The sequence below is a fragment of the Pelophylax lessonae genome (assembly GCF_965119305.1).
Source record: "Pelophylax lessonae genome assembly, chromosome: 5".
NCBI classification, from domain to species: Eukaryota; Metazoa; Chordata; class Amphibia; order Anura; family Ranidae; genus Pelophylax; species Pelophylax lessonae.
Genome location: NC_138772.1, coordinates 240,932,052 through 240,946,918, shown reverse-complemented (window position 1 = coordinate 240,946,918; position 14,867 = coordinate 240,932,052). Strand labels below are relative to the sequence as shown.

At 43.6% G+C, this 14,867-nt stretch overlaps 1 protein-coding gene across 3 annotated transcripts in view; it reads left to right on the top strand.

Moving 5' to 3' along the window:
• Positions 1-14,867, top strand: part of RECK (reversion inducing cysteine rich protein with kazal motifs) — a gene marked incomplete at its 3' end in the record, with an annotated part of 1,214,950 nt that overhangs the window by 71,480 nt on the left and 1,128,603 nt on the right. For 2 of the 3 annotated variants that reach the window (XM_082258597.1, XM_082258599.1), the window contains exon 1: positions 5,130-5,254. The exons of the other annotated variant lie outside the window; for it this stretch is intronic. In XM_082258597.1, the coding sequence (XP_082114723.1) occupies positions 5,155-5,254 (100 nt within the window). In that variant the 5' untranslated portion in view covers positions 5,130-5,154. Of the gene's footprint in view, positions 1-5,129; positions 5,255-14,867 lie in introns of those variants that run through there. 3 annotated transcript variants of the gene reach the window in all.

The window sequence follows — 14,867 nt, the reverse complement described above, 5'->3', positions numbered from 1 at the left end:
GATGGGTTCAATATGATTGTGTCTTTATTTCTGACATTGTTAACCCCTTAAGCCCCGGAAGATTTTACCCCCTTCCTGACCAGGGCTTTTTTTGCGATTCGGCACTGCTCGACTTTAATGGACAATTGCGCGGTCGTGCGACGCTGTACCTAAACAAATTTGGCGTCCTTTTTTTCCCACAAACAGAGCTTTCTTTTGGTGGTATTTGATCACCTGTGCGATTTTTACTTTTTGCGCTATAAACAAAAAAAGAGCGTCAATTTTGCAAAAATAACAATATTTTTCACATTTTTTTTATATGAAATTCCCCCCAAAAAAATGTAAAAATCTAAATTTTTTAACATTTTTGGCCAATTTGTTTTATGCTACATATGTTTGGTAAAAACAATTGCAAAAAGCGTATTTTGATTGGTTTGCGCAAAAGTTATTGCGTTTACTAACTAAGGGAAAGATTTTTGTCATTTGTTGTTTTTTTTTTAACGCGTAATGGCGGTGATCTGCAATTTTTTTTGCGGTACTGCGACATTGCGGCGGACAGATCGGACCCTTGACTGACATTTTTGACACTTTTGGGGTTACCAGTGACATTACTGCAGTAATCAGTGCTATACATATGCACTGTTACTGCAAAATGACACTGGCAGGGAAGGGGTTAACTTTATTGGGGAAGGAGGGGTTAAGTGTGTCCCTAGGGGCGTGCTTCTAACTGTGATTGGACATGGCTACTGGTGTAGGAACAGTGATCAACGGTCCTACATAGTAGAACCGTATGATCACCATTCCTACACAGGGGAGAATGACAGGCGGCTTGTTTACATCAGCCGCCTGCCTTTCTCCCTTCATGGCGGACGATCGTGAGTGACCGGCGGACATCAGGTCCGCCGGTCACACGCACGGACTTGCTAGGGAACGAGCCGGGCGGGAGCGCGCCTCCGCGGGCGCGCTCGCCCGCTTTTGGCTCACAAGCAAGTGACAGGCTAGTGACGTATATATATACGTCACTTTGCCTGGCCGGGGCTGACCGCCGCCGTATATGATCGTGCGGCGGTCGGCAACCGGTTAACAATTTATAGCTTCAAACCACAAAATTTCCCTATACCTCCCAAAACCTCCCCTTAAGTACGAAAGTTCATATAAAAACATGTCTTATTTGTGACGCAAACAACAGATGGAACATAACACATTTACCACAATTCTTGCTAAGCAACTGTCTTCTTATCCTAGGATATGTGGCCTAAATGTTGGCAGTTGTCTGTACATTTGCAGACAAGTTCTGCAACTTATGCCTCGTACACACGTACCGATCATCGGCCGGGCTGTCGTGTCCGCTGAAAAGTGCAAAAGACTGCACACAAATTTTGTCCGCCGACTACAGCCGACTGCAGAAGTGATGTCATGTGATGGTTAACTTTCCGTGTGTTTTTTCTTTTCTGAGCATGCCCAGTCTTGCAAATCTGCTGTCTGTTGGCCGAATTCTGTATTGACTGGCGAACAATCGGCCGCTCTGGTGTCGGCATACAAAAATTTTAATGCTTGCACGACAGATTCTTTTCGGCCGAAAGTGCGCTGTCGGCTGTCGGAAGCATCATACTAACAAGCCGAAAATCGGCCGATCGTTCGGCGGCCGAATCTTTTCGGCCGACAATCTGCACGTGTGTACGGGGCATTAGATGTACATTTGCGGTCACATAACATCTGCAAAAACATCTATAATTATTTAAAAAGATTATAGCAGTAATTCTTCTATTCACTATCAACCATTAATTATTGCTGTAAAAAAGATTTATTCAAGCTGTATAAATGCAAATATAGACTATGTGTATATTGTAGTAAAAAAAATGGATACCGTGAAATGTATGCCATCATCCCCAAGAAACTAGGACAAAAAAGGGGTAGTAGGGGCCAAGAGAGGACCCAAAAAAACGGGACTATACCGGCATAACTGGTGGTTACAGGAATACAAATACAACACTCATGTATGTATAAAAAATATATTCATTTTATTACAAAAGAATAAAAAACATGACAACAAGACATACAGTACATAAAAGATATACCGGTCCGTGTGTGTATGATAACTGTGTACCAAAATACCACACTACTGGATCCTAATATATATTTTGCAGACTATTGGTCCCTGGATAAGCCGACGCGTTTCGCATTCATTGCTTCATCAGGGTATTGCCAAGACCAAATAGGTACTGCACTAAAGAGAATATGGTGAAAATACAAAAATTACAATCATTATAAACAAATATTTCATATTCATACATTGATACATATTGCATCATTTTTCAACTATAATTATGCTAACCTCAAAATAGGACGGACAAGATGAAGGGATATCTCCTCTGCAGGCGCCGGGAGGCCAATATATGTGGATCATAAAGGTGGTGGTATAATGTTAGCATAGGCACAAAAGCCTAGTATGGGTGATATATATATATATATATATATATATATATATATATATATATATATATATATATATATATATATATATATATATATATATATATATATATATATATATATATATATGTATATGTGTGTGTGTATGTATGGATGAAAATACCATATGGGATATAATAAAGGATATATTAGGGAGAAGGGCTGGTAGCCTCAATTGCGACTTGAAACCCTCAATGCAGATGTCAAAAAATACAATCCAACCAAGAAGGGAATTTGCCTGGAAAGAAAAATATCAGTATCACATATGTATGTATGCATATGTATGTATGCATTATTTTTTACCACCCTTTGGACATGCCCTTTTAACCAGTTCCGTATCCAAGAGCACACCTTGTGGTTGATGCCTGCAGACCTTATTTTATAAATTAAAAAAGGCAGGCTTCCCAATACTTTTGGTACTATAGTGTATCACTTGGGTCACTGCTTCTATTCCTTTTTTTTTCACCATTTCTGCAGATAGCTTAGACATTCCCACCGACAATCTGATCTGCAGTTTTCGTTGTTGCGTGGATCTGAATGGTGTTGTAATTTAGGATTAATTGGTAATGTTATTTTTCACTTTTTAAAAGTAGCATTTAAGATTGGTCTTTTTTAAGTGATTGTAAAGTCTCGTTTTTTTTTCTAATAAAATAACAATCATGTTATACTTGATAACTATAATGGTTTTGCAAAGAGCAGCCCAGATCCTCCTCTACTCGGGGTCCCTGGCTAGACCTCCTGGCCCCTCCCTCCTGTTGAGTGCCCCCACAGCAAGAAGATTGCTATGGGGGCACCAGAGCCCCGCTGCAGCTCCCTGCATCTATTCAGACACAGAGCTGCCGTTCAGTCCCGCCCCCTCTCTTTTTTGATTGGCTAACTGAGTTTGATGACAGCAGAGGGAGCCAATCAGGAGAGAGTCCCGGAAGGCTAAGGCATTTGTGGACATCGCTGGTTCAAAAGTGGGCTTAGGAAAGTGTTAGGGGGGCTGCTGCACACAGAAGGCTTATTATCTTAACCACTTGCCTACTGTGCACTTAAACACCCTTCCCATCCAGGCCAATTTTCAGCTTTCAGCGCTCTCACAATTTGAATGACAATTGCGCGGTCATGCTACACTGTACCCATATGACATTTTTATCATTTTTTTCACACAAATAGAGCTTTCTTTTGGTGGTATTTAATCATCTCTGGGTTTTTTATTTTTTACAAAAAAAAAGAATAAAGACAGAAAATTTTGAAAAAAAAAAAGTTAAAAAAATAATTTTTTCTCCTTCACTGATGTGCGCTGATGAGGCGGCACTGATGGGCACTGATAGGTGGCACTTATGGGCACTGATGAGGTGGCAGTTATGGGCACTGATGAGGAGGTACTAATATGCCGCACTGATGAGCACTGATAGGCGGCACTGATAGGCGGCACTGCTGGGCACTGAGAGGTGGCACTGCTGGGCACTGAGAGGTGGCACTGCTGGGCACTGAGAGGCGGCACTGATGGGCGGCACTGATGGGCACTGAGAGGCGGCACTGATGGGCACTGGCGGATGGCACTGATGGACACTGACGGGTGGCACTGATGAGCACTGATGGGCGGCACTGATGAGCACTGATGGGCAGCACCATCAGTGCCCACACTCAGTGCCCATAGTGCTGCCAGTCAGTGCTCATCAGTGCCTAGATGAGCAGGCACTGATGGGCACTGACTGGCAGCACTATGGGCACTGATTGTGGGCATTGATGGGGGACACTGATGGCGGGCACTGTTGGGGGCAATTTGTATGTTTTTTTACCTTTTAGTAATCAGGGCACTGGTGATCAGTGCCCTGATTACATGTCTCTGTGTCCCCAGCGGCTGACGGCTCCCCCTCCTTCCTCACACTGCAGGCTCCGTGTGAGGAAGGAGCGCCGGCGATGAGAGATGATCTCATATGTTTACATATGAGATCATCTCTCATTGGATGGTCCGATCACATGGTGAATGGCCGCTGTCATTGGCCATTCACCACGATCTGTGATCGGCTGTGTCCAAGGGACACGGCCTACACAGATTCTCCCCGATGCACGCTCGCGGGAGTGCGCGGGGAGCCTGCTTCTGGGAGGCCGTTTAAAAACGGCCTCCCAACAATTCGAGTCCGCGCTGCAGCCGTATATAGGCTGTAGCGCGGATGCGAGGAAGTTAATGCATAGAATGCTGTAAGATAAAAAAACCTTCTGAATTTATGACCCCTTTAAGTTATTGATATGTGCAGTATAAGTGTTCCTATACTGCACATATCAATAACTCCCTCTGCTTTCATCAAATTTGATAGGGGTTTTTGCCAAATATTGTTACAATGTTACTGGTAACATAACAGTCTTTTATTGTTTTTAACATAGAGTAAAAAACATATGTTAACTTTATCCTTTAGCACACATGGCTTAGATGAATAAAGCATGATGGCATTTCCTTCACAGGAGTTCATAAATTAAATTAAACTTTTGTTTTACTTGGAAAGCCAAACAGAATAAAGCATAGGGTACACGAGGGGAAAGAATGACCATAGAGAAAGAGAGATGATGGGGAGAGAAAGGAGAAAGGGAGGTTAAGGGAAGATATCCAGGCTAAGAGGAGGAGTGAGGGGAAGTGGAAGAGGAGGAGAAGGAAGGAAGCAAGAGAGGATTCTGGCTACAGAGAAGTGAAGGAGGGGGTAGCACTGATGTGATGTTATGATCTTAGCTTTTGTCTGGGTCATGTCTACAGCTGCCACTTGTGGGCTTCCTGGGCTCTGTCTGCTCCTGGTAGCTGTGCTCTTCTCTGAAGCTCTGGGTGAGTGATGGAAATGAGGTAGAGGAAAGTTTTCATGCTTCCCTGTTCTAGTGTGAAGACAAAAATACTGCGTGCCTTACTAACCACACACGTCCTGTATTTTCTGAAGTTCAGAAATGTATTTTAAGTTACAGGAGTAATTGAAAATGAAACATCGAAGGATTCAAATGTACAGCCTAAATATAAAAATATATCAATGTTTAAAAAAGAATATACACTGTGTATATTATATATAGACACTTGGAGGGGTTAGACTCAAGTGGTAAGTTTGTTTCCAATGAGTTGCGCTAGTTCAAAACTGTATTTTTAAGGGCATGGTAGTCCACTTTTATTTAAAAGACTGGAAAAGTTCACAAAACACATCAATTGCCCATGAAGAGGGTTCCACCATTACTGTAACATGCACAATCAGAATACTTCAGCCTCCTGGCTTACTCTCTTGACACACGGCTGCTTTAGGCCTCAAGCCTAGGCCTTAGGTCTGCTCCTCATACCAATACAAAGTTCTTTAAAGTCAAGCTCTCTCATAACTTACTCACAATCAGCTCCCTCCTGCTGTGTTACAGACAGGCACGTTCTGACTGCCCCATGCAGCCTCTGTGACTTCCGGAGAGCATTGGAGTCGTCCTGACTCCCATGCAAAGACCTCCACAGACCAGGGACTGACCTCTCTCACTACCTGACTCAACACTAACCAACATCATCTGTTTCTCATATTCACAAACTGCTGTGTGGTTACCACTGGCAACCAAACCATCTGAGATTAACACCACATCCTTCTGTTTAACGTCAGTAGCAACATTCCTCAATGGATTATTCAACTCAATATTGTCAATTTCATCAGGACCTCTTGTCCTCTTGTTTGCTAGGACAGGTTCTGTGGAGGGACCACCTAAAGGCATAAGGTTACTCCCTAACCTATGTTTAAAAAGGGATCAAAGTCTTTGCCAAGTTACTATAGACCTGTTAGTTTAACTTCTAGTAGAAGTAGTGGTTAATCATTCTTACTCTGATTTGTCTAAGGCTATCAGTGGTGCATACCTCCCAACTTTAGAACTTGAGAACGAGGGACAGCTTGGGAAAAAGGAGTCCTGCGGCGCACCGCAGCCAAAAGTGGGTGTGGCTTAAGTGGCACAGTTAAACAAACCTGGACTTCATTAACACTTTGTATGAGCCTACCTTAGAGAAGAACTTAATTACAAAAAAACAGAGACTGCTTAGCAACCAGCAACTGTAGAGACAATGAACACTTTGAGAAGTATACAATGTACAATATAGTGTGTAAGGCAAAGTGCAGAGGTCAGGGGTTTGTAATGCACAGAATGCAAGGGTCAGGAGTAGTAACACATTTACTGTAATCGGTGTCCCCCACTTACCCTTTCAGCAACAATACTCAATCTCTACCTCCAAAACAAAAACAAAAATCCAGCACTAATCTATGCTCATCCCTCCCAGAACAAATTCTGTCACAGCACCCCCCCTTTACCTCTGTCACAGCTACCCCCTCACCTCTTTCACAGCACCCCATCTTCACCTCTACCACAGAACCCCATCTTCACCTCTGTCACAGCACCCCATCTTCACCTCTGTCACAGCACCCCCCTCACCTCTGTCACAGCACCCCATCTTCACCTCTGTCACAGCACCCCCCTCACCTCTGTCACAGCATCCCCCTCACCTCTGTCACAGCATCCCCCTCACCTCTGTCACAGCACCCCATCTTCACCTCTGTCAAGGCATCCCCCTTTACCTCTGTCACGGCACCCCCCCTCACCTCTTTCACAGCACCCCATCTTCACCTCTGTCACAGCACCCCATCTTCACCTCTGTCACAGCACCCCCCTCACCTCTGTCACAGCACCCCCCGCGCCTCTGTCACAGCACCCCATCTTCACCTCTGTCACAGCACCCCCCTCACCTCTGTCACAGCACCCCATCTTCACCTCTGTCACAGCACCCCCCTCACCTCTGTCACAGCACCCCATCTTCACCGCTGTCACAGCACCCCATCTTCACCTCTGTCACAGCACCCCCATCACCTCTGTCACAGCACCCCCGCGCCTCTGTCACAGCACCCCATCTTCACCTATGTCACAGCACCCCCCTAACCTCTGTCACAGCATCCCCCTCACCTCTGTCGCAGCACCCCATCTTCACCTCTGTCACAGCACCTCCCTCACCTCTGTCATGGCACCCCCCTTCACCTCTGTCACGGCACCCCCCTCACCTCTGTCATGGCACCCCCCTCACCTCTGTCACGGCACCCCCCTCACCTCTGTCACGGCACCCCCCTCACCTCTGTCATGGCACCCCCCCTCACCTCTGTACAGTAGCCGGGTGGAAGGAGAGACAATAATAGAGATCAATGGATATGGCATGCAGGTGCTCTGAGAGGCTGGTGAGCTGATTACCCTGGGTCACTGGCAAGAGGTGTCCTCCGTGGCACTGTCGGTATGTGTACTTCCTTCCTGTTAACCCATAAAACACGTTAGCGCCGAGGAGGAGCCTAGGGGATGCTTCTCTGAGTTTATGCATGTTGGGCAAGAGAGAATCTGGCTGCTGCAGAGATCAATGGAGCCGAGTGCCAAGCTCTAGCATTGCGCTGCGGGACCCAGCTTAATACTGCAGGATACCGGTACTTGTTTACAATTACGGGGCTGTCCCACATGATCCGGAATGGTTAGGGGGTATGGTAGTGTACCCCAAGGTCAGCGTTGGGACTCTTACTTTTTAATATCTTTATAAATGATATAGGGTGACCAAAAAATGGGCCAAATACGCCTCAGGATAGAAGACTTCAATTCCACCAACATGATCCACATGTACTGTATAAATACATAGGGGTCCATATAGTGAACTTGGTGTTGAGTTATTCACTTTAAGGTCAACAAAGAGGACACGGGGGAACTCCTTACATCCAAAGGAAAAGAGATTTAGTCTCCAAATACGGACAGGTTTCTTCACCGTAAGAGCTGTGAAAATGTGGAATAGACTTCCTCCAGAGGTGGTTCTGGCTAGCTCACTAGATTGCTTTATAAAAGGCCTGGATTCTTTCCTAAGTTTAGATAATATAAATGGGTACTAATATTTATAGATACAATTAATCCAGGGAATATCCAATTGGCAATTATCCAATTGCCAATTGAAGGATTTTTTTCCCCTGCTATAGCAAATTGGATCATGCTTTGCTGGGGTTTTTAGCCTTCCTCTTGATCAACTGCGGGTATAGGATTGTGTATATGGGATTGTATGATTGGGTTTTCTTTACTGTTTTTTGTTTTTTATTGGTGAGCCAGATGGACTCGATTCTTTTTTCAACCTGACTAACTAGGGAACTATGTAAGGGACCTTCCCACAGTTTCACATTGCCCCCTGTTGTCCAGCACTCACATAGCAGCTTTCCTACCAGAAATGTATTATTTCTATTTCTGTGTCCATTGGTAACTCAATCAATACCTCTAAACTGTCCAACAGTGCTCTGGATAGCCTTTCATACCCAAACCAGTAGGAAGCAACCCTGCACACTGTGAGACAATATCCAACATAGGTTTACACACTGTTATTTCCTGTCAGAGTGTCTCCGGGTACCTTAAACTGCACCTCTTTGCGGAAGATGGACAGAATTCCCACATCACACGAGGTCTAGCCGGTGAAACAGTACATGCGGCATGTACCAACCACTGCTCAGCCGCACCTCGGACCACAACAGCAGGAATGCACCTCATCACACTATCATACAGAAATACTTCCACCATATCTGTCATTTCTGATTCCTCTAGCTGTTTCCGCTTTCCGCACACAACTGCCGCTGGAAGCCGAGAACCATGAGACTTTCCATACAATTAGCCAACATTGCAGTAACCAATACACATTTTGACCAACATTGCTTAACATCGCCTGTACCACTTGCCTCGACTGATTGGTACTACGCAGTGCCAGGCCGCCCATCTTTGGAAGATAGACACAGGTGTACAGAGGAAAAGCTTTCACCAGATCCAACATCATCTCAGTTTTTTTCTAAACATTCCACATCTAAACATAGAACTTTAGAACTTTAAGGACTCTTCCCTTACTAGCGATCCGGAGTGGCTCATTTGCTAAGGCTCGAGAGGCTGAGACACTTAACCACTTGCCGACTGCCCACCGCCTTTTTAATGCGGCAGGGCGGCTCGGTTGCGTCCAGTCACGTGGTACTATGTGACTGAAGTGAATGTGGTTTAGACACAGCGGGCCGCGGGAGGAGCGGCTGCGATTGATCGTCCGAAAAACCGAGAGAAGACCCTCTTTATCTTCTCTCAGACAGGCAGGGCTTAGCTGAAACTACGTTCTGTTTGTGCCTGTCACAGAAACCCCCCCCCACACACACACACACACAGTCAGTAAGCATACAGGCATACATTTAACCCCTTTGATCACCCCCGGTATTAACCCCTTCCCTGACAGTGTCATTTATACGGTAACAGTGCATATTATTTAGAAATTATTACTGTATTAGTGTCCATGGTCCCCAAAAAGTGTCAAAAATGTCAGTTAGGGGTCCGATCTGTCTGCCGCAATGTCGCAGTCCCACTAAAAATCCTGCTAAAAATCGCAGAAAATAATAAAAATAAATAAAAATTCCAAAAATCTATCCTGTAGTTTGTATGTAAACGCTATAACTTTTGCGCAAACCAATTAAAATACGCTTTTTTGGGGATTTTTTAATCAAAAATATGTAGCAGAATACAAATTGGACTAAACTGATAAAAAAATAAAATTTTTAAAATGTTGTTATTGGGAATGTTTTATAACAAAAAGTAAAAAATATGGCATTTTTTTCAAAATTGTCGCTCTTTTTTTGTTTATAGCGCAAAATCTAAAAACCGCAGATCTGATCGAATACCACCAAAAGAAAGCTCTATTTGTGGGGAAAAAAGGACATCAATTGTATTTGGGTAAAGCGTTGCACAATCGCGCAATTTTCCATTAAAATAACGCAGTGCCGAATCCCAAAAAATGGCCTGGTAAAAGAAGTGGTTAAAGAGACCTCTACCTCAGAGGTAACTGACACAACTTGCAGCTCCCCTTGAGCACTGCCAAATGCATGCATTATACTCATCCTCTCTTTTTCAGCAACACTGAGCCTTTCCAAGTCATTATCCAGTACACTGTCATTCTGACACTCAACATTACTCATCTGTTTTGCTGTGGACAAAACTTCTGCCATGTACGCGCCCTTATCCGATCCTTCTCACTGGAGGGGGATAACTTCTGCAACAGCCAACATACCTGTGACTACTGGCTGGATACTGCACAAGTTAAAATTAACCACATCAGATTGTGATAATCCATGCTCCACCATTTCAGCTATTTTCCCCTTTTGTTCCACCCACACAGTATCAGAGCTGTCCTTGACCACCGCTGGCACCAACACCTCATGTCAGGGACAACTCTGCGACACTGCCTGTGGTTGCCATGGGAGACCTCAAACCATTAACATTGTCAGTAATACTTTTCAACATCATCATTAGCCACATTCCTGCCTTGTATAGGCTGTGTTAGCACATTAGCAGTTTAAGATTGTAGGATACTTAGTACATCGCTTTTCACCTCATGTGAAACACACTCGCCCATCGGGGCGGTGACACAGTTGTCCTGGGAAACCTCAGTCAGGAGTCAGGAAACAGTACAGCAACTTTGTTTGTTTTATTTATTTGGGGTATTAAACTTGGATGGGGATATGGGTATTATGGGATGCCCACTTGACTGGAATAAAAGTTTCTTTAGGGACACCTAACTAAATACAGCTATATAAATAGCAAAGGGGTGTTTCTGCGCTATAAAATTGATATATCAAGTAATGATGAATAATGTAAAGTGAAGAAAGCAGCTAACACAAAATCAACAGACAGTGATCAATAATACAATAATAATAAGGAAGTGTAGCGCTAGAAATAACATAATAAAATATAATACTGATGAGAAATCATCCATAAAAAATCCAAGGGAATTATGGTGAATAAAGTCCCAACCAAGAGAAAAAATATATAATGGTGCAAGTCCAAATAAATCCAAGTGAGAATACTGTGAGAGACGCTCCTTCCCGTGACACCCAAGGAAAGTGTAGGATGGGGACACCTCGGTGCACAAGTATTAAGAGCAGCTTACCAGAACGCCGTGGTTACTCAAATGAATGAGAAAGCCTCGCCCAGCTAAGAGATGTTATCACTAGATTCAAAGGATCCAAGGGGAAGTAGGTGACACCATGAAAGCCGAGTGTGGAGAGCAATAAAACAAAGGACCATAGTGTAATCCCATAAACCACATATAATCGATTTATTTAAAAAACTACTCACAATATTGAGAACATAAGCAGGCACATAGGTATAGCAGCTGAAGATCCTGACTGCGGCGTCCCGCGTGTATCCAATCAGCATAAAAAAGCAACAGAAGGCCGGCTCACCAGCCCCAAATCAGTCTGACCGGAAGTCCCTGAGAAGTCCCTGTTGCTTTTTTATGCTGATTGGATACACGCGGGACGCCGCAGTCAGGATCTTCAGCTGCTATACCTATGTGCCTGCTTATGTTCTCAATATTGTGAGTAGTTTTTTAAATAAATCGATTATATGTGGTTTATGGGATTACACTATGGTTAACGGAAAACCAAACAATGCAAATCTAATGAATAATATAATGCTACAATGAACATGGCATCTAAATGAAAAACAAAAATTGTCATGATGAGTGTACATGGACATGGCGATGAACATATTGGCTGGCGATCCCAGCCAGACGGTGCAAAAGACAGAGAACACTAAAGAACTCCCAGCCAATTTTCCCAGGACATCAATATGAAACAATCATATATGGTCTTATATAACCCAAACTCGGGCTCTCTAACCCCATAACATGAATGGAGCAAGGGAGACATTAATGTTGACAATATGTGTAAATGTATATATGCGATATTATGTAAAAAATCATCAAGAGCATTGTAGAGATTGAATAATACAGGCCCACATACAACTATGCATAAAAATATATGCGAATGTGTAGCTCTACACAGTAGGATGAAATGAACCAATGCCAAAAAAACAAAAAACTAAACATAAAAAACGAGGAATAGATATAAATATACTAGATCAATTCAATCATCAGGCCAAAGGTAATAAGACAAAAGATATATGCCTCTTCCAATGAGAATGCATATGTGTCACAAAATTGCATACAACAGGTCCGCGGCATCAGAAAAAATGATAATCATAAAAAGTATACAACAATGAAATGGAACCCACCAGTGTATATTCAATGAGCATAATGCTCCAGAGAGTACACATGTATTGCGAAGCCAAAATTAAGGTGGAACGAGATGGACATACCAGAAAGACTCGTGTATGGCTGTATTGCTTTATTGGGGACTAAGAATTGAAATGGGTAACATCCCATTCAAAATAAAGTCCCCCAGGCAACCCAGTCTGGAGTCTGTGTATCCAAAAAACCTCCCTCCTACATAGGAGGCGAAAAACGTCCCCCCCCTCTAAGTGGGGATATGACTTGTTCCAAAACCTGAACAGACACAAGGGCCAGATCCTCATCATGTTCCATGTTGAAATGACGTGCAACATTAGTGGATTTACAACCTCTAATGTCACTGAGGTGTTCCCTGAACCTGTCTTTCAGTTTATGTGTGGTACGACCCACATATTGCACGGAACATCCTCTGCATGTGATCAAATAAATCAAAAAGGTGGTATTACAGTTAAAAAACTTGTCAATTGTGTATATCCTTCTATCCAATGTGGACTGAAAGGTGTTACCAAGAGCAATATGTGGGCATTTTAGAAAATCTTTGGTACCACATCTAAAATTCCCTTTAAAATGGAGCCAGGTCTCCGATATCTTTTTGCTATTTGAAGAGAAGAAACTTGGAGATAAATGATTTCCTAGAGTCTTGGCACGTTTAGCCACAATATTGACACCCTGTTCTAAGATTTTAGCACACTTCTTGTCTCCATATAGGATGGGTAGATGTTTATTAACTATATGTTTTATCTTTGTAAATTCCAAACTATAAGGGATTGTCAAAGTAATGGAACTTCTCCGATTATCATTATCCACATTATGATGTTTTTTTAGGTGTAAGCAGGCTATTTCTATTTTTGTTTAATGCTATGTGGTAGGCTCTTTCCAGAGTCCATCTGGGATAGCCTCTTGCCAAAAAACGTTTGAACAATAAAATAGACTCTTCCATAAAGGTGGACAGATCGGGGGGAGGGGCCTGATAATGGCGCCAGCAGGGTTTGAATGCTGAGCTAAGCGGAGCCTCCGGAAAGCACCCATCTGGGATGAAGGAGAGCAGCCTGTTTTTGGGAGGCTGATTGCCACCGACCCTGTACCCCTGCCTGCCCGCTAGCCCCCCATCGGTCCATCTCACCTGCTCCGAGGTAACCCGGGACTCGTAACCGGTCTGCGAGCTATCTGGAGGCAGCTGTGTTGTAGGTCTCAGGTCTGGAGAGACCAGCGGGAGGAAGTACCGCGAGACGCCGGGAGGACACGTGAGCCGGCGTTTGGTACTGGGAGACCGTGCCGAGATCGCGGAGACACTGCATACCTTAGACGGATAGACGGAGAAGGTAAAAAAGGGGGAGGGGTATGTCTGTACATTAAGAACAGTGTACAGGTAAATAGGAGGGATGATATTAATAATGGAGCTATGGACGAGGCAGAATCCCTATGGGTTGAACTTAAAAGGGAAGGCACTATGGGGAAGGTAATATTGGGCGTATACTATAGGCCCCCCAACCAGAGGGAGGAAGGGGAGGCGGACCTCCTTTTACAGATAGGATTGGCAGCAAGGATGGGAAATGTCATTATAATGGGGGACTTTAATTATCCAGATATAGACTGGGCAAAAGGGACCGCGCACTCAGCCAAGGCTCGGCAGTTCCTAAATGTTCTGCAGGACAATTTTATGGGTCAGATGGTGAACGCACCGACAAGAAACAATGCGGTACTTGACCTACTGATTACCAACAATACAGACCTGATCAAGGATATAGAAATACGGGGCAACTTAGGAGACAGTGACCAAAGGTCAATTAGTTTCAGTATTAATCATAGTAATAGGAAACACAAGGGTAATATAAGAACACTGAATTTCAAAAGAGCCAATTTCCCCAAACTGCGCTCTCTGCTAGAAAATATCAAATGGGATAGAACCCTGGCAACAAAGAACACGGAGGAAAAATGGAAGTGCTTCAAGAGCATACTAAACAAAGGGATTGGCCAGTGCATTCCAAAGGGAAACAAATTTTAAAGAGCAAAACTAAACCCTGGGTGTCTAAACTCCAACATAAAAATGCATATTAATACTAAAGAAAAGGCCTTCAAAAAATACAAGACTGAGGGGTCATTGGCAGCATTCAAGCATTACAAAGAGTGTAATAAGAAATGTAAAGACGAAATCAAGGCAGCTAAAATAGAACACGAGAGACATGTAGTGGAAGAGAGTAAAAATAACCCCAAAAAATTAAAAGTATATAAACGGTAAGAAAGCAAGGCCAGAACACATTGGCCCCATAAAAGATGACAAAGGGAATATGGCCACAGAGTACAGAGAAAAGGCGGAACTGTT